Source organism: Magnolia sinica, chromosome 3 (assembly GCF_029962835.1).
Source record: "Magnolia sinica isolate HGM2019 chromosome 3, MsV1, whole genome shotgun sequence".
NCBI lineage: Eukaryota > Viridiplantae > Streptophyta > Magnoliopsida > Magnoliales > Magnoliaceae > Magnolia > Magnolia sinica.
Genome location: NC_080575.1, coordinates 111,279,546 through 111,303,486, shown reverse-complemented (window position 1 = coordinate 111,303,486; position 23,941 = coordinate 111,279,546). Strand labels below are relative to the sequence as shown.

General features: G+C 38.0%; 1 protein-coding gene across 1 annotated transcript in view; it reads right to left on the bottom strand.

Annotated features, from left to right (window-relative positions):
* LOC131240719 (uncharacterized) overlaps window positions 1-23,170 on the bottom strand; it is a 51,609-nt gene extending 28,439 nt beyond the window's left edge. Inside the window, exons 1-2 of the mRNA XM_058239144.1 lie at window positions 22,986-23,170; window positions 19,993-20,600 (exon numbers count right to left, since the gene is read on the bottom strand). Of these exons, the coding sequence (XP_058095127.1) occupies window positions 19,993-20,592 (600 nt within the window). The 5' untranslated portion in view covers window positions 20,593-20,600; window positions 22,986-23,170. The remainder of the gene's footprint in view (window positions 1-19,992; window positions 20,601-22,985) is intronic.
* Window positions 23,171-23,941: the final 771 nt, after the last annotated feature.

Sequence of the window (23,941 nt, the reverse complement as noted above, 5' to 3'; positions counted from 1 at the left end):
CTCAAGGATAACTACTCCAAATCCACGAAGTTTCTCTAGACTCCTCACAGAGATTCCTTGAATCCATGAAGGAAAACAAGAAAATGGAAATAAATTTTAGAAAATTCAAATTTTCATTAGTAGATAATAAAAAAAAATTTACAACCCTTTAAATAGTAATACCAAACCTTTAAAGAAGTTTCGGAATCAATTCCAACTCAAACTCCATACAATTTGTAACTAACTATAAATAGTAAATTTGTTATTTATAGTAAGTGTCCTACGTGGGTTAACCACGTTATTCTCCTAATTTTTCTAAGCACTTTTCATGCTGGACACAACTCCTAAAGCTCAAAGGATGAAGAGTTATAATTAAACTAAAAGTTACTATAAATAGTAAAAATGGAAATACACTAGATTTTTTACAATCGATCTAATGGAGTCTTGCAAATTTAGCATGGTCAACCTAACTATTGAGTAAAGTAACTTCTCCTACCCCAAAATCATATATGGTACATCTAAGTAACTCAGTCCGGTTTGCTAGATATGCCTGTTGTAAGGTTCTGACAGTCCAGATCACTTCCGCCTTCAATCGGCCTTCTCTAGTTCATCTTGGGCATGAAAGTGTCCGTGACCCCATTTCCAACACTGGGCATTTCCGGTGGCAACCGTCCATGTTGGTCCCGCCATATCAACACTCTCCAAATTACAGCATCCGTGCTTCAGTAAGCTATACACACCTGTGTATTGAGACCATCCTTCATAAAAGGATGATATAGCAGAAATATCCGGCTCTATATGTGTTCATGTAGAGGCAAATAATAAAATCCACAACTATATATTTGAGTACTGCAAAATAATATATGGCAGCAATAAGGTACATAACAGCAGAAGCAAAGAATTTGTTGCTATAGATTTTTTTGAATGGTATTTTTCTCGTCTAAAATCTGTTGCTATATCCTATAAATCTGGTAGTAACTATAGTCACCACCACCTAAGTAAGGGTGAAACTCAGGCAGGTTGGGTCGAATTGAGGTTCAACCCAAGCCCAACCTAAGTACTAGAGGACCCAACCCCACTTGAATTCTAACAAGAACTCAATCCTCTAAACTCGATCTTACCCAACACAAATACATGTGATTATTTCTTACCCTACGTACCTAGAGCCCAATTTGCTAATATATTTGGGAGATGGTGAGGTCAGGCATGCACTTCCGTATGCATCTTTATAGGCATCACATTCACAACTACAAATCTCACAGCAAATGTGTAGGACAACTGAGGTAGTAAAGAGTTGCCACCATGATGCAGGCCCAGTTCATAAGGAAAGACCAACCCTTCAACTAGGCTCAAGCCTTGGTATTTGGCCCATTATTTTTAGCCCAGGTGCATTCATAACGCATGACTTGAGACAATGTTGCAATCACGGAAAAACAGGAAGAGTTTGAAATTGAAGTATGTCTTGGGAATGTCTTTGACATTATTTTGGAAGCTTTTTTTTTTGGAAATATATAGTAATACATTAAAAATAGAAGGTTATTATTAGTGTATTTTATATGGGTGGTTGTAATTGGTATATAAAAAGACCTATTTTGTAATGAAAATGCATTAAATCTAGGTATTTTCTATAAGCTTTGTATTTGTAAGTGCGGTGATTCCTCTCTTGTTGGTGAGTGATTCCCCATCCTCTATTCATTATTAGGTGAGTGATTCCCCAACCCCTTGGGTGAGTGAGTCCCCAAGTTATCGCTTCTTAAGTGAGTCACTTACCAAGTCCTTTGGTGAGCCAGTCCCCCAATTATTTGCTTTTCTTATTCTTATTTGACTTGTGTACTCTTAATCCAAATTATGGTAACAAAGTTCTTTCTTTCTCTTTATTGTATTTTTTTGGGACTTATATCAAAGTGGTATCAAAGAAAGTTTGGTTCTTGGATTGAGCTTTATTTCTTATGGCAAGAGGAAGAGGATACTCGATCGAATGAGTGGCTTCAATTCAAGTTGTCAAACTTTGCAAAGGCATTGAAGAATTGAAACATACCAACAACAATCTACCATGAATGACAAAGGAGGTTTTGCAAAGACTTTCTGCACAAGCCTTCACAAGTACTCCAATTTATGATGAAGATGACTATGATGTATTTGATGAAATAATTGAACCAATTGAAGGTAACAAAGATCATATGGAATTTGATCCTGATGGGCTGATTTTATGATGAAGATGTTTATGAAGTATTTGATAAAATGACTAGACCAAATGAAGGTAAATTGAATGAATAACATATTGAATTTGATGATGACGATGAAGATGCTCAAGAATTGATTGGTGAAATGACCCGATTGAAAGAAGCTGAAAATCTTATTATTTTCAAAGTTTTGGATGCTCCTCAAGCACCCAATGACGATTTCTTACGTACCTGTATATTTTGTACATTGTACATATGTGGTAAGAAGTTATGTAATGCCATCATAAATACTAAGAGTGTTGAAATTTTAGTTTCCAAAGAGATTATGGACAAGCTTCACTTAAAAGTAGAGAAACATCATAAGCCTTACAATATATAAAGGTTCAAAATGAGTAAAAGAAGAAGAAGAAGAAGAAGAAGAATGTATCATATTTTTAGACCACACCATCAACTACCAAAGAAAAAGTCAATTCTAAATTGTATCATATTTCAAACTCAAGAACAATGTTTGAGTTCGTGACTATGCCATTGCTGTTAACCCGAACTCAAACCCTATCACAGCGATAGTCCAGGGTGACGATCACATCCTCATCAATGATGTAGGCAGTTACTAATGGATTCAAAACGAAAGCCTTCGACTGGGCTCAAGCTTTGGTATTTGTCCCATTATTTCTAGTCCAATTGCATCATGGTGCATGTCATTGGGATTATGTTGCATATATGGAAAAAGGAAAGAGTTTGAAATTGAAGTATGTCTTGGAAATGTCTTTGGCATTATTTTGGAGTTTTTTTTTTTTGGAAATATATAGTAATACATTGAAAAAAAAAAAAAAAAACCAAGGCCAATCCAGTCAAAACAGGGGCTTGCTTCCATAAAAGAGAAGCCAAAAAGCATCATGATAGTCCACATTCATCCTAGGCGTGTCCTGGTAAGCAGACCTAGCTGATTTGTGTGGCCATCTGAACTGCATGGACCACCCAATGGATCCTTACATACCACACAATTGTTAGATTGGGATGTGCCTGTGAGGCTAGCAAACCTTGAAGGACGGATTATATGCAATGCAGTGTTGAAGATATCACGTGGAGATGTGTGGAGCCCACGGTGATCTGATAGTGACATTCAACCCATCCTTCACATGTGTGTATGTCACCCAATTCATTCATCAGGGGAACCCTACCTTGATGAAAGGACACTCAAAATCAGTCAAATCTCAAAGTTCATGAGGTTGGCCACAACAATAGAATACATGAATATTTTAGGTATAATTATATGTTGCTCCTTTGGCAAGTCCTATTGGAGCTTTTGATGGGGATAGTTCTTAGGATAGCTTACCCAATGAACAGTTCGGATCACACATACACACGATGCATGGATCCACATGGCTCGGAAGGTATTGTAATTATCACAGCTTCAAAAGCACGTGATCATTCCCAAGCAAGCAGCTAGCCTAGGATTACATGATCCTTATCTGCTGGATGGGGCCATTTGGACGATTTTTCCTCTGTCTAGTAGAGTTTAAAGTTGGCAAGTGTGCCCTAAATATCAAGCTTCAAACACCCATCGATCAGTTACAAATCAAAGTTTGTATAACACCAAAAGAGAGCCAATATGCTTATAGTTTCTATAACACCAAAAGACGATCCTAGCCATCTAATTGATTTTGTCACTGATCACGTTCCAATTTGACTTGAGATTGATCTACTTTCTTCCGACAGAAGACATCACTAAGAACTGTTCTGGAGATCAAAGCAGCCTTCAGTAGAGAAAGAGCCTGCGGAGAAAGACACAAGTCCAAATATAAGCTTAGCATTCTATACCCTATTTATATTTTTGGAGAGACTATTCACGGCACGCTTACAAACATTCGAGACGTGCAAGTTGAATATAGATCATTGGTTGCCTGTTTGATCACAATTTTTGTGTACGTGTGGCCCACTGGATGATTGGACCAACCAAACTTTTGGGCAAGGGTATTTTCACAGCAGATATGCCTAGTGATTGGCCCAGAATCTCACACGTGGTTTGCATACGTGCGTCAATAGAGTACTCCTCAATCATATGGGTGATGGGCATGATAAAATTGGCAGAAGAATTCGGGAAGGCCAAATGAAAGAGATATGATGCAGTAAATGTCAGGGGTTAGGATCTTCCATCCTTTTTTAGCCCCACCAAATCAACAATGTCCAAATCACAGGCTTCACTTTGAGTGCATGGTTCGGAAAATGGTAGATCCTCGGCCCAGGAATATGCAAACTATCCTCTGGTTTTCAGGTTGTAGGTTCTGCGATCCAGACTGTTGATTTGATGGAACCCACCTATGAACCATGCTCCAAAATTCTCCCAGAGTGGAACATCTTTTGCCATTTTCAGTTGAATGTGGACCATTACTCTGCTTCTTTCCCAAATCATCTGTTTGCAGATGCAACCAGTGAAAGGGTTAGGATGGTCACATCTAGGAGAGTGTTGAGGCATTGCCCATCTATGGTGAGATTCATCTTATCAGCTGTCAGGATCAGTCGGCCATGGTTCAACCTGTGCAAACTGAAAGTAATTGTTAGTAAATGCAATAGAGGAAAGACATGGGACAAGAACTTCCACATCTGTTACAGGAAGCCGTCCAACAAAAATTGAACCTACGTGACATAAACTCCATCCATTAGTTTTTTAGTTCTTTTTAAGATGTGATCCCAAAAAGAAGCACATTCAAAATTCAAGTGAGCTACACTGCAGGAAACAGTGGAGATAGAAACGCCCACCATTGAAACCTTCCTGGGCCCACCCTGATATTTATATTTATATGCTCACCTACATATTTATAGGCCGTCGAATCAGTTTATAAGGTGAGTTCCACCAACATGAAAGGAAAACATTAATATCAGCCTCATCCAAAATTGCGGTGGGCCCCATGAAACTTTCATTAGTGGGCGTCCCATCCCCACTGTTTCCTTTGATGAAGTGCAATTTGCAAGATGTTTTGGATCACATCCTAACATGAGCTGGTTCAATGGATGGACAGAGTAAATGTCACAGACATCTGTGTGGGCTCCACAGAGCTTTTTGGTCAACGGGATCCTTTTAATAGTTGGTGCCGGAAATTAGTGTCCAAAGCCATCGCGGTTTGTCAGATGGGTCGAAGAAGTCGATGCGCAAGTGACAACATGGAATGCCGACGAGGAATCTAGACCACTCATCAAAAGGGGCCCATGGAGAACACACCCTTGCCAAAATCTCAGACCGGACTTCTTGTCAGGTGGTCTGCTCTGCATAAGAAAAATGGATGGGTAAAAAGTAAAAGAAAAAGAAAAAGACAGCCAACGGTTTATAATTCAATTGCAGACATTCGGTCCACCTGATCCAATGAATTTTCGGCCAGGGCACATTCATGGTGGCCCCCAATTGATGAGTGAACTGGAACCCCCTCTGCTACAATAGTCACCTCCAACCTCCTGTCAACCATTCCCAGCATAACTCGCCCAGCATGACTCGCCCTAGCATTTCTCAATCCAACTGTTGTAGAGAACAATCTACATTACCTGATCTTGGCCTACACTTACTACTCGCTCCTGCACATCGCTGTTGGGCACCTGGAATCTGTCTAGGATGGAAATGCCTGAAATAAACGATAAAGGCTCCACATCCAACCCATCCGTTACCATAAACATGATCTTCGGTCCCTTCACAAATCCTCCTCCAGACACTGTGGCTGCATTATTCAACTTCGGATTTATGAAATGCATTAGTAGGCTCTTCCTACACGGGCAGGAAGAAGAATAGTGGCCATTGCAGCCACAGTAAACGCAAGGAAGACAGTTAGAAATGTCGAATGTATTAGGGCCCCCCTCCACGACTGGCAGTAGCTGGTTGTCACACCCCGAATGGAGCGCTAGCTTGGGGTCAAGTAGCATGGCTCTGCATTCTTCGGATATGATACAATTGTCGTCACAGCTTAAATCTTCTACGCTCTTGTACAAATTATCCAAACATACAATGGAAGAACCTGGCCTCAAGAGATTTACAGTGGCTCCAAGAGGGAAGGAGAGGAAGCTGAACAGAAGGTCCAAGAAGTCTTCTGTGGCCTCTGCATACAATACTCTGTTCTTGGATTTGCTGATCAGAAGCTTCAGGCTCATCTTCTTGCCACTGTCATTCTTATCCATGGCTATGTCTTCGGCGCTCAACTTTAGGGCATGAAAAGCATCCTCAACAGCCTCTGGCCTCGGCAGAAAGACGTCCGTCAAAGGTGTGTTGGAGACCAACATTCGTCTCAGTATATGCAATGCCTAATTCGAGGTAAGACCAGTAATCATCAAATATGCAGTTAGCCAACTTGGCTCAGTAATCCAAATAGACTAAGAAACATTTCGAATTTTATTCTTTGAAGACCAGATCGATACAATTCGGCTTCTTTAACGGGCAGGCTTCGGGTCATTCACGATAGGACAACCATATGGATGGTCTAATCCCCAAACTGAACAGCAACGTTAAAGAGGTGAGAGGTAATGAACCGGGCTCATGGCACTAATCATAAACCCGCCCTCTATATATATATATATATATATATATATATATATATATATATATATATATATATATATAAAGCGATATAGCCGTGGTCAACTTTACCCATGCAATTAGTTTAGGTCAGGATTAAAAAAAAAAACTGTGCAAGTGAATGCCTTTAACTGAAACTAAACCACATAATTCATGAGAAATGATTTAAATGGTCATCATCATATAAGCCTTACCCCAAATAATTGAGACAGCTATATAAATCCTATTTTACCATTCCACTCTATTAAGCATCATAACTTCAGTTACAACATAGGTCATCAAGTCTGTCCTTTCTACCTTTGCCTACATCCTGGCTTTTCCTTGCCCTTTTAGAGTCTTCAACTTGAAGAGTCTTATCCAGTGTGGTTCTAAGTCCACATGACCAACCCTACTAAGTGCATTTCTAAGTTCACATGACCAACCCTACTAAGTATACTTTCCATCTAGAATGAGTCGTGGATTAATTCATGACTAAGATGGATCGAAGATAAGAAGCCACATAGGATCGACCAAACCATAGTGTAGTTCGATAGGTCGACCTTTGTGGTCAACATGTTGAAATTCTGTTAGAAATTTCAGATTGCTTGTTGGCTGATTTCTGCTAATTTAGACAGGTCGAAATACTATTCGAAAAGTCGACAAATCGGGTCGACAAGTCGAAATTCACAGAATTTTCAATTTTAGTCTTTGGATGTTTTTTTTACCATTTTGACAGGTCGACAAATGCGGGGAATTTGTATGATTTTCTGAATTTATTTCCTAGTTTGATTAGGACTTTTTTATTACGTTTTAGGGTTATTTAAAAGGTGTTAAATTCATTTTTATCATTCAATTATATTAATAGAATTCCTTAGAAGTTCTTCTATTTCTCTCGTGGATTCGAGAAACTTCTGGTGGATTCAAGGCATTTATCGATCGATAAATACAATGCTTAACCTCATCACGTCCTTCCTGCGTCAGTTTGGTATCAGAGCGAGGCTTTCTCCTCGGCTTAATGGCTTCTAACGACGAGTCAAGCAACATTCTCATTGACAGTGCTCTAAGGAATTTTTCTTTAACAACGGTAGCTTTCGAAGCGGGGTAGCAAGAGAATTGGCAAGTCATGCAAGGGTCGCAGGCTGCTATCAATCACATGACAGAGGCCCTAAGGCATATCCGTGTTTGTGGTAGTGATCCACCCCCGGTAGGCGCTAAAATTCGTAATTGTGCCGATCGCAAGGCAATGCTGGCAGTGAATCGCAAGATCACACCTAAGGAGGTGGGATCCAATGACAAGGAAATCGATGACATGATCCTCTAACATTCTGAAAGAGGCGACGATTGGTTTGATCGGACGAATCAGAAATTCAGGATGAAAGTCTACCTTCCTAGTTTCAATGGCCAATTTTACATCGAGGAATTCCTCGATTAGCTACTAGAAGTCGAACGCTTCTTCGACTACATGGATGTTGCTAAAGAGAAGAAGGTTAAGTTTGTGAATTACAAGTTGAAGGGCGGAGCTTCAGCTTTGTGGGAACAACTTCAACTTGCATGGACGAGATAGATAAAAACACAAATCCTCACATGGCAGCGGTTGAACCAATTGTTATGTGCGCAATTTCTTATTAGTGACTAGGATTAGGTATTACTCGAACAATACAAAAATTATCGGCAGGGTTATCAGTCGGTAAGAGATTACACAGAAGAATTTTATCTCTTAGCGACCCAAAACGATTTGGTTAAAACTAAACCGCAGCAAGTCGCTTGATTCAACAGCGGATTTCGTGTTGCAATCCAGGATTGAGTTTAGATGCAACTCATTTGGACAATGAACAAAGCGATTGAGCTGCCAATACTAGCAGAAGCGCAACACGAGCGCACCAATGGACCTATCCTTCTATTAGTGTAGCCGCGACCGGCCCTTCATTGGGAGCCCCACAAACCAAGGGGAAACAACCTGTAAGAGGATGACCTCAACCTCCTACACTCACGAACCGAGATTTGAGAAGCGAGCCAGTAAATCCCCAAAGAGCAGCAACTACTGCTGCCAATCTAAGCAGAATCCCGAACCCCTAAGGTCGACCAAGGCCTGATCACTACTATCAATGTAGCCAACTAGATCACTTATCAAACGCTTGCCCTTAGAGGCAAGCGGCAAACCTCGCCATTAATGATGATGGTGCTGAGAACACAGAAGAAGACCAAAAATTTGATGAATTGGAGCATACCATGGATAACAAAGCTAATAAAGCATATTGGGTTTTGCACAATCATGGTGAATCGCTAGTCATGAGGCGGTTATTGTATGCACCAAGGAAGTACACTCACAATGACACAACATCTTCTAAATAAGGAATACAATAAATCGAAAGGTTTATGATGTGATCATCAACAACGGGAGCAGTGAGAACATTGTCTCTGAGGTCATGGTGGAGAAACTACAACTGAAAACGGATCATCATCTCTCCCCGTATACGATCAGCTGTATTAAAAAAGTCAACGAAATGAAGGTAAATGAACAATGCATTATATCTTTTTAAATTAGCAAACATTATAACGTTTCTTTTATTCTTAATGTTCCTTTGAAGACCAGATCGATACAATTCGGCTTCTTTGATGAGCGGGCTTCTTAATAGTGGGTCATTCATTATAGGACAACCACATGGATGGTCTAATCCCCAAATTGAACAGCAATGTTAAAGAGGTGAGAGGTAAACAGGGCTCATGGCCCTAATCATAAACCCAGCCTCAAATATATGAATACGGATCCTCTGTTTGCGTTAAGTAGTAAAATTGTGGTTGTTGCAATCTAATTGGACCGTGTCATTGTGTAATGCATTTAATAATGCATCGCTGACTGAGATGGACCAATCACTATCCAACAAAGGAGGAAAATGGCAAGAAAGTCGTGGTTTTGGCAAACAGAGAATCCAGACTTTATATATATGAGGCTATATAAAGCGAGATAGCCATGGCAATTAGTTGATAGGTTGGGATTAAAAAATAAAAATAAAAAATAAAAAAAAAACTATGCTCATGAATACCATAAACTGAAACTAAATCACGGAATTCTTGAGAAATGATTTAAATGGGTCATCGTCATCAAAGCGTTACCCCAAATAATTGGGACGATTATATTAATCATATTTTACCATTCCACTCTATTAAGCATTATAACTTCAGTTACATCATAGGTCATCAAGTCTTTCCTTATCACCTCTGCCTGCATCCTTTTGAACTTTCTCCTTGGGCCTTTTAGAATCTTCAACTTAAATTGAATCTTATCCAGTGCAGTTCTAAGTCCGCATGACCAACCCATCTAAGTCTACTTTCCATTATCTCATTACTTATTGGTGTGAAGTAGAACGAGTCGTGGATTCATTCATAACTAAGATGAATCAAAGAAAAGAAGCCAAGAAGGATTGACCAAACCACACTCAGCATAGTTCAACTAGTTGACCTTTGTGGTCGACACTGGTCGAAATTTCGCCAGAAATTTCAGATTTCTTGCTAGCTAATTTCTGCCAATTTAGACAGATTGACAAATTTGTCAACGCGTCAAAATACTATTCGACAAGTCGATAGATCAGGTTGACAAGTCAAAATTCACAGAATTTTCAATTTTAGTCTTTGTACGTTTTTGAACCAATTCGACAGGTCGATGAGAGAGGGAAATTTATGCAATTTTTTTAAATGTTTGTTTCCTAGTTTGATTATGACTCTTTGGTTACATTTTTAGGTTTTGTTTAGGGTTATTTAAAGGTTAATTGTTAAACTCGTTTTTATCATTTAATTCTATCAATAAAATTCCTTAAAAGTTTTTCTAATTCTCTCATGTATTCGAGAAACCTTTTGTGGATTCAAGGCATTTATCGATTGAGGAGGACGATGCTTGACCTCATCACGTCCTCCCTGCGTCAGTTTGGTATCAGAGCAAGGCTTTCTCATCGGCTTAATGACTTCTAGCAATGGGTCAGACAATATTCTCTTAGACGCTGCTCTAGAGAATCTTACTTTAACATTGGCGACTTTTGAAGCAGCGCAGCGAGTGAATCAGCAAGTCACGCAAAGTCGGCTGTTGAGTGTCAAATATTGCATATTTTCCCTTGTCTATATCTTGGTTTTATGAACATGATAGTGCTTAATGGGTATATTTTATACATGTTTGTATTACGAGGTGAATCTGAGAGCTTGGATTGAAAAGAATGTTAAAAGCATGGATTTGATGCTCAAGAATCACCAAGGCAAGGGATGAATATTAGGAGACCAAGATTGAAGAATTCACATGCCAAAGATCTAAGGAAACCAAGTGAGGAATGAAGAGAATCGAAGATTTGAAATGAAGTAAAAGAATCCTAAAAATTGTCCTGAAAAGAAAAAAAAAATATTCTGAAAATTCTGTTAGCTCGAGTTTTGGTTCGGCTAGCCCAAGCTTGAAATTCGGCAAGCCCGAGAAAGTTTGGATGAAATTCCAGCGACAATTTCTTTTGAAATTCAGGGGAATTCGGTCAGCTGAAGGGCAAACTTAGCCAGTCGAATTATGCTGTTCGGCCAGCCGAACTTGACCTCGGCTAGCCAAAGGTTACGTAGATTTTATGCGAAGTGCGTAAATTTGAGGCGGTTTGCGAATTTTTCCAACTCGGTGCGAAAGTTGGAGTTCCACAACTATAAATAGGAATCCCTATGATGTTCCAAATCATCTTCTAAGATTTAGAAAGAGAAAGAAGGCCTAGGTAGAGCGCTAACGATATTCTTTTACTCTGATTTCTTCATGGGTTCTAGTAGATATTTCTGTATTTCTTATGTTTTTGAGTTAACCATAACTAGCTAATCTCTTAACTAGTGCTAAGAGGTGAAGCTCGTAGCGTGTTAGGATATTTGTCTTACTTTGATTCTTGTTTATATTAAACCTTATTGATTTCTAGTTTGATATTAAAGGAATATTTTCAGTTTTCTATGATTTGTTGTGACTCAAATTACAATAGATGTTATGATAACTTTGGATATCTTCTTTTTCTATTTTGAGATTATGAGATTGGTAAATCTTGTAGTTCACCATCGTCTCCTGGGCATGGTAGGATGATGGAATCTCTTCCAATCATCACAATTCTCCTTCACTGAGAATTAGGTCAATGAAAAGTTTAGATTTGATTTAAATTGCTTTATTTTCCAATTGGATACGATAGGACTCCAATTCCAATTGTGTTCCTTGAATCAAGTAAGGTAGAATCTTGATAGCTATAAGTGGATCCTTGGCACCCTAGTTCCCACCTTTCGTTTGATAGTTTAAATCAACATTATTCATAATTACTCTCTTTTATTCCATATTTAGGTTTAGATCTTCTTCTAGTTCTAGTTATAGTTATTTTCAGAATACGTACAAGTTTAGTCCTTGTGGATTCGACCTCGGTCTCATCGAGTTATTACTACATTGCGACCCTACACTTGGGGTTGTGAACAGCTAGAAGCTGTCATTTACAACTGAAAATGGAGCATCATCCCTCCCTATATACAATTAGATTGATTAAGAAAGTTAGCAAAACGAAAGTAACTAAATAATACATTATATCTTTTTAATTGGTAAAGATTATAAGGACCAACTCATATGTGACGTTCTTGAGGCCTATCACATTCTACTCTGTCGACTATGACAATCAAATTGTGGCGCCGCTCATAGAGGACGAGAGAAGACATACTAACCCCTATGGACCCAGAGAAGCCACCCGAAACTTTTAAAGTAGAAGGGCGTTTCTCCTAACCATATGGGACTTTATGAAGAAATCCAAGGAGACAGGACAAGTTTATACATTAATTGTAAAAGGAAAAGAAATCAAGCCCATCAACATTCCCAAGCAACTAAAACCCTTGCTACTTGAATTCAAAGATATCAAGAGAGTCACTTAATCGTTCCCTTGCAACCAAAGTGATAGCCGTTATAGCATCCACAGCTAGTGTGGAGAAGAGGGTGATGCTTTCTATGTGCATGAAGGACGCATCAACACCTCTTGCATCTTTCGAAAGGATGAATATTTAGGTATTGGGTCTTGAGGACCAAGATGGCCGAAGATCTATCAAAATCTAAATGTGCTAAGGGTTGATCATCAAAGCTAGGGGCAATGAACGTGTCTCACAACCTAGGTGGTTTGATTGAACTGATATATGCCATGTGTATAATTGCAATGCCAAAGTATCAACCATCACGCTCTGCTATACAATCAAATAACTCCCAGTTCTCCTCTACTCTCCTAGGCATTAAACTAGTTTCTTCACGTGCATTGCACATGCCACAACTAATAGTGCTAATTACTCATAAAGGAAGAGAAATGCAAATGGGACTTACATTGGAACTCAAAAGGCCTGTTAGGAGATCCACATCATTCATCAAGTAGGCCTACCATGTATAACTTGGCCCAAGCCAATGCATTCATCAGATGGGCCCCATGTATAAAACGTGGACCGCTTCCATTAATGAACCAACCTGATTTTAGTGCAGGGCATCCACACAATTAGGCCCAACTGATGCTCGTTCTCGTGTTTGTTCATGTTTACCACATTGTCCTCTGTTCCCGGAAGGCTCAACGGGAGATAATCTAATATGTAATGTCTCAAATTAATCATGAAACAAGATATTTTCACAGCCTTTTGATTGGATGGTTGTTATGAGCGGTTTTCACAGCCTTTTGATTGGATGGTTGTTATGAGCGGTTTTCACAGCCTTTAGGTTTGATCGGATGGTTGTTATGAGCGGAGATGGGAAGATGGTTTCTAGGTGTGGAGATGTAAATTGGTTAGGTTAGAAAGAGGAAAATCCGGCTCAACTCAATTAATAACTAAGTCTAGACTTCGTATCTTAATCCAAACCATCAATGATATCAAGTATAATAATTGGACGTAGCAATATTTCAAACCCAAACCTGAACAGATGTGTCTGAAATTGGATCCCAACAAATTCATATTGGGTCAAGTCTGTTGATCCGTCCGTTAGGTGGGCCACATTGTGTAGTAGATGCACTTAGCCTAGAATCAGGCCGGTCCACTCATTGGTGGAGCAGAGATGTAACCTGCAGTTGGAACTTGGCCAACTTTTATCTTAAAGCTCCATTTGCTTTGTTCATTATAGGCTACCTAAAGAGTAATCCAGTCTGAATCTTAAGCACACATTTACACAATGTGTGCATTTGATGGATGGTCCAAATCAACCATGGAATATCCAGGTGATCATGTGTGGCTAAGCGTAGATGGTTAAAAGTCACCATAACATGTGTGAATATTTGGTTGAATTAAATAGACTACTAAAAAATCGAAAACTAAAAAATAAAAATAAAATTGAGAAAGAGGACTTATTGAATTGAGTCGAGGCGTGACGTGAGTCACTCGGCTTGAAATTGAATTTGCTCCCCTTGGATAGCGTCTCAAGTGCAATAGGTTTCCAAAACAATAGACATCCAGGATACAACGACTATGACCCGATCCCAGCGGTGCACTCACTATACGGGGGCTCGAACCACTTGCAGTTTAACCTAAAAGTCTTGAGTTGACTCAGCGACGAATTTAGCAATTAAAAATTCGTAAACCAGAATACCATAGAGAGTTTTATAAGAAAAGAAAGGATTTTTGTATATTCAAATATGAATCGGAAGTCTTTATATAGACTTCGACGTGGTGCATAAGCACCCTTTTAAAAGGATTAGATCCGTTGGGTTTAAACCCAAAAGGTGCGACCAACCGAACAGACATATCTCTCTGGTTTAAAATGAAAATGCGTGAGTGCGAGTGCACTCTCGCAAATAAAGTCCTGTGAGTATCCACACACACACACGCCCGCGCGCAAGCGCGAGTACACTCGCACCCACACCCGTGCTCATGCCCAGCCCAGCCTAGCCCGACCCATCGCGTCCTGCACGTGCACGCACACACGGTTCAACTCGGCAGGCACGGCTCGGCTCGACGAGCGCGCGCACATGTGGTTAATGGCATAGATTAGATATATTGGTATAGACTCCCATAAGACCAAATTCACATGTCCCTTGAATGAGACTCAAGCCCCAAGGCAAAAACCCTATCTTATATACAAGATGATTTTCTTTGTTAAATCTGATATGGGACAAAACCCACAACTCAAAATCAACAGAAATTTTAAATGTGGAGGGAAATCGAAATATTTAAAATTTTGATTTTAATATTAATTTTGAAATAAAATACAATAATCCCCCACATGTTTCAAAATAAAAAATCTTTCGGGTTAAAGCATAATAATTGTGCAATGGTGCCGGTGTCACCATAGACCTGAATAGACATTAGAGTAAGCAAGACAAGTCTACAGGAATCAGGTGACACTACAATCTTAAACCTGAATCCTTTTAATGTAAATCGCAAGTACATGCCACTCACACAACTCTTCCTCTACAAGTGATTCTTTTGTTTAGTGCTTTTCAGCTATATACCATTACCTGAATTTCATGAGTGCTTTAAAGAATTCACCTCGATTCTCATAAGAAGCGGCCTCCACCTCCATACTCATATAGGTGAATTCCATCAAGTGTATGGAGCAACTGTATACACCACCAAATATATGGCTATGAATTCATTAAGAGTTTTAAACAACTCATCCTTCTACGTTGCTGCTCGCACTGTACACTATAGAAGAGGCTCATATATATCGGTACAATCATTTATCTCGTGTCTTGTTGTTTACCCATTAAACCTATCTCATGAGATCTCCACTTGTATAGGTTGGGTTGCTGACACTGGCATTTCATATATTAGGCTTAGCCCTATTCCCTTTAATATATCATTGACTAATCTTTTAGATAGTCTTTTGGTCAAATGATCTGTCAGATTCTTTTCTGACCTCACAAAGTCAATAGATATGACTCTTTCACGCAACATGTGTTTAACTATGTTGTATCTGAGTTTAATATGCCTACTCTTTCCATTATATATTTTACTTTTTGTTTTTGTTATAGCTGCTTAACAATCACAATGAATAGACACGGTCGATACAAGCTTTGGCTACAATGGTACATTAGCTAAGAGATTTTTAAACCAATCGACTTTTGATCCGGCCTTTTCTAAGGCAATAAGCTCTGATTTCATAGTTGACCAAGAGATACATGTCTGCTTGGTAGACTTCCAAGAGACTGCTCCTCCACCCAAAGTAAAGACATCCATTAGTGGATTTTGTCTCATCTGCATCAGTGATCCAGTTAGCATCACTGTATCCTTCTAATATAGCAGGATAACCATTATAATGTAAACCATAAGCCATACTGCCTTTTAAGTATCTCAAAATCCTATACAGGGCATTTTAATGCTCTTTTCTAGGGTTATGTGTATATCTACTTAACCTTCCTACTGCAAAAGCTATATCTGGTCTAGTACAATTTGTTGGATATATAAGGCTACCAATTATTCTGGAATACTCCAATTGAGATATACTACTACTGTATTCTTCATGAGAGTCACATTGTAATCATAAGGTGTACTGAAATGTAAACAGTCAAAATGATTAAACTTTTTTAGTAACTTTTCAATGTAATAAAATTGTGATAATACAATAACATCATCTTTTCTGATTACTTCAATACCTAAGATTACACTAGCCTCTTCTAAATCTTTCATGTCAAATGTAGATGACAAAAATTTCTTAGTCGCAATAACTAATTTAATATTAGTTTTAAAAATAAGCATGTCATCAACATAAAGGCATATAATAACATAATCATCTCTACAAATTTTACTGTATACACATTTATCTACATCATTTATATGATAATTATTTGATTTCAAAACACCATTAAAATTTTCATGTCATTGTTTAGGAGCCTGTTTTAGATCATATAGAAATTTAATCAGTCTATATACTTTATTTTCTTTACCTGATATCTTATAACCCTGAGGTTGCTCCATATATATTTCTTCTTCTAAATCTCTATTTAGAAAAGTTTTCTTAACGTTCATCTGGTGTACCACCAATTTATATATGGAGGCTATCGTTATTAAGACCCTAATAGTTGTAATTATAGTTACAGGGAAATAAGTATCAAAATAATATATTTCTTCTTTTTGTTTAAAGCATTTTGGTACCAACCTATCCTTAAACCCATCAATAGTCTCATCTGGTTTTAATTTCTTTATACACACTTATTTACAACCTATTGGCTTGTTTCCAAGTGGTAGGTTTATAAGTTCTCAAGTGTTATTAGATATAATAGATTATAACTCATCATTTATTACTTCCTTTTAAAAGGTTGTATCTTGAGAGTTAATTGCTTCTTTATATGTTGTAGGATCATCTTCTACCATGAAGGTGAAAAAACCATCTCCTAGGTTAGTTTCTTTTTTAATCCTAGTACTTTTTTTTGTTATATCTCTTCTACTACTTTCTCGTAAGCACTTTTATTTGTAGACACAATATCTGATTCATTAACTTCCTCTATTCCTATAGATTTAAATTTCATAGGGAATATGTTCTTAAAGAACTCTGTATCCCTAACTTCTATAACTGTATTAGGATTTAGAATATTATCCTTAGTTTTTAAAACTAGAAACCTATAGGCTGCACTATTTTGTACGTACTCTATAAATACACAATCGGTAGTTTTAGGGCCTAAATTTCTTTTCTTAGTTTCATGCAACCCTACTTTAGCAAGACACTTTATTCTTCCAAAGTTTGCAAGGTGTTTGTTCTGAAGGCTTAAAAGGAATCTTATTTAGGATATAACAAGCATACAAAATTGCTTCTCTGCACATATTTGAGAGTTAATATAGCATTCATCATCTCCTTAAGAGTTCTATTTTTACATTCTATTATTCCATTCCGTTCCAGTGTATAAGGAGTTATAGTTTCGTGAACTATTCTACTCTTTTCACATAATTCTCTAAATTGAGAATATTCATACTCACATCCTCTATCTGTTCTAAGTCTTTTAATTTTTATATTTAACTGATTTTTAACTTCAATTTTATACTTAAAAAAACATCTAAAGCTTCGTCTTTGTTCCTTAACAGATGGACTCTAGTGAACCTAAAGTAGTCATTTACAAAAGTTATGTAATATATTTTTCCTCCTCTAGACATGTGATTTTTAAAATCACCTAAGTCATTGTGTATCAACTCTAATAGAACAGAGGATCGTTCTATTATTTAAAGGGTTTTCTAATGAATTTTGATTCTACACATGTTTCACATTTACTGAATTCTTCATTAGATATATTACGTAATAAACTCAATCTTTTCATTTTCTTCAAAGATACTACATTCATATGACTTAATCTACTATGCCATAAATAAAAGGTTCAACGATATAAACAAAACTGGATATCTTCTTATTATTATTATTGGATACATTTACAATGAATAAACTTTTACTATAGTATCCCTTACCAACAAAAGTTTCATTCTTAGTCATCACAAGTTTTTTGAATCAAATGCTAACTTGACACCAGCCTTATTGAGGAGTGAACTAGAAACCAAATTTCTTCTAATGTGAGGCACATGTAGGACATCATTGAACATCATAGTCTTTTTAGAAGTGAGTTTCAGAAGTATTTTTCCTTTTCCCTATAACTGGAGATGTTCTAGCATTATCCAAGAACACCTATTCATCATCTCCTGATACTTGGTAAGAAGTAAACATGTTACGATCCTTGCACAGGTGCCGAGTTACACCAATATCTAGTACCCACTCCAAGTTGTTTATAAGGAAGACTTCTAACACCACAGCTACTACCCTGTCAGATTCATTGCCTATTTCTGTAAGATTAGTCTGTGACTTATCTTTATTTTTCTTAAACTTGCAATTTTTAATGTGATGCCCAGGCTTTCCGCAATTTTAGTAATTTTCTTTTTTCTTGAATTAATTGTTCGCATTCTTCTTTTTTAGCCTACATTCATTTGCGTAATGTCCAGGTTTGTCACAGTTAAGACATTTGTCATTTTTCTTATTATTATTTTTCCGACTTGATTCCATAAGATTCGCCTTTGAATATATCTCATTTTCATTTCCTTTTTGGTCTCTGATTCTATTGTCATCCTCTATTCATATGTGCACGATAGTAGTTTCCAAAAAAATGCCATTTTTTTTATGTTTCATTTTATTCTTATATTCTTTCCAGGAGGACGGTAGCTTTTCCATCAGCACTACTGACAAAAATGCTCATCCAACTTAATCCCTTCTGACAACAGTTCATGAATTAGATTTTGAAAATCATGAATTTGATTAGTGACAGGTTTATTATCTATCATTTTATAATGAAGAAAATTAGCGATTGCATGTTTCTTAGCACTTGCATCTTCCAAAGTGTACTTCTTTTCTAAAGTAGTCCATTTGTCTTTAGCAGACTCGTAAGAAACATACATATCATAAACTTCGTTGGACAAAGAATTTAGAATATAATTTTTACAATTATTTTTATCCGCTACTTCGGTTTGATTTGATGGATCTATAATAAATGATTCAAACAGAATGTATGAAACTTTAAGGATGGTTAGTGTGAACATTAGCTTTTGTTTCCACCATTTAAAGTATCGTCTAGCAAACGGTTCGATTTTGGCTAACTCAGTAGAAGCATTTAATGTTACGGTAGCCATTGTGTATTTAATTCAACAATTTGATTTCAAGATTGTTGGAATATTTGGTTGAATTAAATACACTATTAAAAAATCGAGAACCAAAAAAGAAAAATAAAATTGGGAAAGAGGACTTATTGAATTGACTTGAGGCGTGACGTGAGGCACTCGGCTTGAAATTGAATTTGCTCTCCTTGGATAGTGTCCCAAGTGTAACAGGTTTCCAGAGCAACCGACCTCCAAGATTCAACGACTATGACCCAGTCCTAGCGATGCACTCATTGTACGCGAGCTCAAACCACTTGCAGTTTAACCCAGAAGTGCTGAGTTGACTCAGCGACGAACTCAACAATTAAAAATTCGTAAACCAGAATACTAGAGAGAGTTTTAAAGACAGGAAAGGAATACACTCTCGCAAATAAAGTCCCGCAAGTACACCCGCACCTATACCCAGCCCGTCGCGGATACGGCACGGCTCGGCGCACGTGTGTGGTCAATGATATAAATTAGAGCTACCCCGGACCAAATTCACATGCCCCATGAATATGGCTCAAGCCCCAAGGCAAAAAGCCTATCTTATATAAAAGATGATCATCTTTGTTAAATTCGATGTGGGGCAAAATCTATAACTTAAAATCAACATAAATTTCAAATGTGGAGGGAAACCAAAATATTTGAAATTCCGATTTTAATATTAATTTTGAAACAAAATAGAACATAACATACCTCATCGGCACCCACATCCACACTCTTCTCCTCTAGAGCCGCCCTGTCTCTCACTCCAAGCTTGTCAAGTAGTGCCATGCAGGTCATCGTGGAAATGGGGCCTACCTGTAGATCATCGCCTATCATGAACTTCATTGTCCTCTTCACAAAGACCCCCTCATTGATACCGTTCGTAACCGGATTTGGCTTATTAACAACTACCTCTGTACCCATCACTCTTCCGCAGCGACATCGGACATTCTTAACAGTACTGATCAAAGGGTGGAATATTGCGCAATTTACTGTACATACATAATTCCTTGTAAGCTCCGAATAGACATTTAGTGCTAGATCCTTGGTTCGAGCTTCACACGCTCTTCTCGGGCAGAGCAACATCTCCCTCACAGCCTGTGTCTGTAGAAACCGAGAATCGAGATTCTTTACACTCTCTTGCAATGCATCCATGCATCCAATATTGGATTTCCCGCCGCTGAGTCGAACTACACCACCTATTGGTATTGTCAAGAAGCTGAAGAGGGTATCAACAAAGTAGTTGTCGGATTCGGCAAGCACCACTCGATTTTTCTCCTTGTCAATCAACAGCTTCAACTTGATAGCCATGCTTCGAGCTTACATAAATATAAAAATAAAAAAATAAAAAAAACAAAAAACGAAAAACAAAAACAAAAGAAGACGTATCACTTTCAATGTTTGATTTGTTTCTGGTGAAGCTAACTGTTATACATGAAGGGTCGTCCAAAACTAACATGCATAGGTTTCAATCAAACCAAAAACTTCACGATTCACCTATTATAAACTCATATCAAGGGAGCTAATTATTAGAAACGTGTATGGACATGTTTAATGCATTTTGTGGGCTGGGACTTGGGAGTATTTCCTTACGTGTGGGGCCCACCTTGATGAATGTTCTGTATATCTACACCGCCCATTAATTTTTTCAGCTTATTTTAGGACGTTATCCCAAAGTTTAAGCAGATCTAAATCTCGGTTGGACCACACCACTGGAAAAAGTGGTGAGTGACCATTAAAAGCTTTTTTAGTTCACAAAAGCTTTGGATCAAGCGGATCTTGATCTTTTCCCTTCATTCAGGTTTGGTTGACCTTATTAAGGGGTTGGATGCCAAATAAACATCACGGATCTGCTTATGGTGGACCTTGGGCAGTTTTTAATGGTGGGCTTTTTTTCACACACTTACCCACCCAACCGCACTACATGGGCAGTCGATTCAGGGTCTCAGTGTTGAAACAGAGTATGTCTACCATCGACCCATGGAGAGTTGGAGACAGACCCTAATGGTGGGTGTTCAATCATCACTGTTTTATCTTGTGTGATCCACCTGAGATTTTGATCTACTTAATGTTTGGACGCACATCCTAAAATGGGCGTTTTTAAAACAATGGATGGTGTGGATATATGACACATCATCAAGGTGGTCCCATGGTAAGGGTCACACCCACTAAGGTTACCGAGGTAACACCTAATCCGCTACCGTTTCATACACCCTTACCTTGCTGTGTATGTGCCAATCTTGCATGTGTGGAGAACACCTGAACGCGCGCAGCATAAGGTAGCATCCACGGGAAGAAAAGCATACGCAAAAATATGGTCGTTTTATTCATTAGTTAATCCATCTACTATGGTTCATATTCAATTTTCCGGTCCGGATGAGTGGACTGACCTACTTTGCATATGGCCATCTGGACTGTAGATCAGTCACCTAATTTACCACTCAGATGTACCACACACTTGCTAGTTGTCAAGAGCATGGTGACAAATCTTGTTCTCAGCAATTTTAAAATTACTTATTTAAATTAATAAACAATTTAAAATTTAAAAAATATGAGTTTTGCTAATTTCCCCAACCCTTTTAAATGGCACATGGGGATCTGACTCATTCATTCATTCATGCTAGGAACAAGCCATAGTGCAAGAATCACACCAATTGGATGGTCCTAACCCTTTAAATGGGTTGATTCATGACAACCAACTGTTATTTACGAGCCAAAAATCACATGGTTAGAATTATCAAATAAAGTAATCTTATATTAGAATCACAATGAATACAAGGTGGGATTTATCTACTATATGTTTCAAGATAATGATTGGACCTATTTTGTCTCTTCAGTCAATCTTAGCGGTCCATTTTTATGCCATAGATGCTTAGGATCACCTAATTAGCTCGATTTTTGCATCATGGCTTGCTTCTAATTATATGAATGAATGAAAGGTTTGGTTCGATAATAGGTCACTCGATGTGACATTTAAAAGTTCAAGGATATTGCTGACATCCTCGTATCTGGATCATCTTAATTTTGAGATACATGGGTAAAGGTGGCTGCCTCAAAAAACTTCAAGACGAGAGGATCCTAAGAACAGTCCATGTGAAATGACCCAAAAACGACTGGTTAAGATGCCCTCCATATTCAAAAGAAATAAAAAATATCTCACTAGGAGACTTTTACAATCGACGTATCCCTTCAATTGTAACAGTAGGTTGAGATGTTTTCTACCAAGCCTCATATGATCGTATGAGATATGATGCACAGGGCTCAGTGTGTGAAAAACATCCCATGCACCTAGTTGAATTTAGAGTCTATGGCATCCACATAATCTGTCCCGGCCGTCAATTTGGATCATTCCACTCTTCTTCCATTACTATGCAAAAACCACCACAATTGGATGGCCATAATCAATAGTGACCGGGCATATCATGTCCATCCATTTTTTTCATGCCACCAACTGTCCGGTTTAGATCATCAAATCTGTATGATTTTATTAGACAGACTCCAAAGCAGGCAGGACCTAATGGACAGTACAGATTGGTGATGCGGATGCCAATGAGCCTAAATCCAACTAGGTGCATGTAAAAGGTTCCATGGACATATATAGCTCACTAGATCATTTCTCTTACTAAATTATTAATTTTTCCAAAGTGCATTAAAATTGAAGATAAAATAGGAAAGTAAATGACAGGGAGTAAGAATCTGATTACCTAAGAAGGCTGATAGAGCTTCGGATGTAACCCTTACTATAATTTCTTCTTCACACCCTAGCTGGCATTGATGCCTCTTATAACACTGAGTTTTTGGCCGTCCGCGACAAGCGAAAAGAAAAAGAAATAAAGAGGGAGGTAAGAGAATAAGGATAAATGCTCCAATGCTCTCATAGCACCGTAAGATATAGTGTTCCTATCTACACTGTGACACTAAAACAGTATGATAATACTTTAATCTAGACTCTTCACTCGGTGAAAAGCACATTTTGTGGGCTGGCATGCAAGTATCATGCAGATCCGACAAATATTAACCATTTGATAAGTGGCTTTTAATGGAATGGTGAAGATTGGCACTAAAAGGGTTCATTCAACAATTCAATCCACCTATGTGTTAGGACCATCATGGAGTGCTTATGATTCTAATGAATCACTTTTGCTAGGAAATTCTCGCCGTCTCATCTTTGAATAAGAGAAAGAAGGGCTATAAAAAAGGGCCAGATGAAGGATGATTGGATCATCGGATCAGTGTAAGTTTTGTAGGATAGCTCATAAAAAACGGGTGATGGACCAAATGAACAGTCTAGATTAATGGATTGAACTGTCTAAGTGTCTTAATGTAATGAGGAGCACAATAACTTATAGTGCTCTAAGGGAGTTGGAGCATTTTCTAAAAAGAAAAAGGTCCAGCAATAGAGAACTAAGGCAAGAGAGAGAAGCAGCAATGTGAGACGGTGAGAGCACGGAAGAAAACTTTGATACTTCGGCAGTGCGAAGGATGACACTCAGGAAGTCACAAATGAGGTAAAAGTTGCATACATGGTATATAAGTAAGTCCAATCAAACAGTTCAAATTACTTTTCATATATAGTAGACCAAAATTTACAATTATTTGATAATCTGAACATTGGATTGGTGGACAGTTATTTTGATGGATAAAAATGAAAATCATTCAA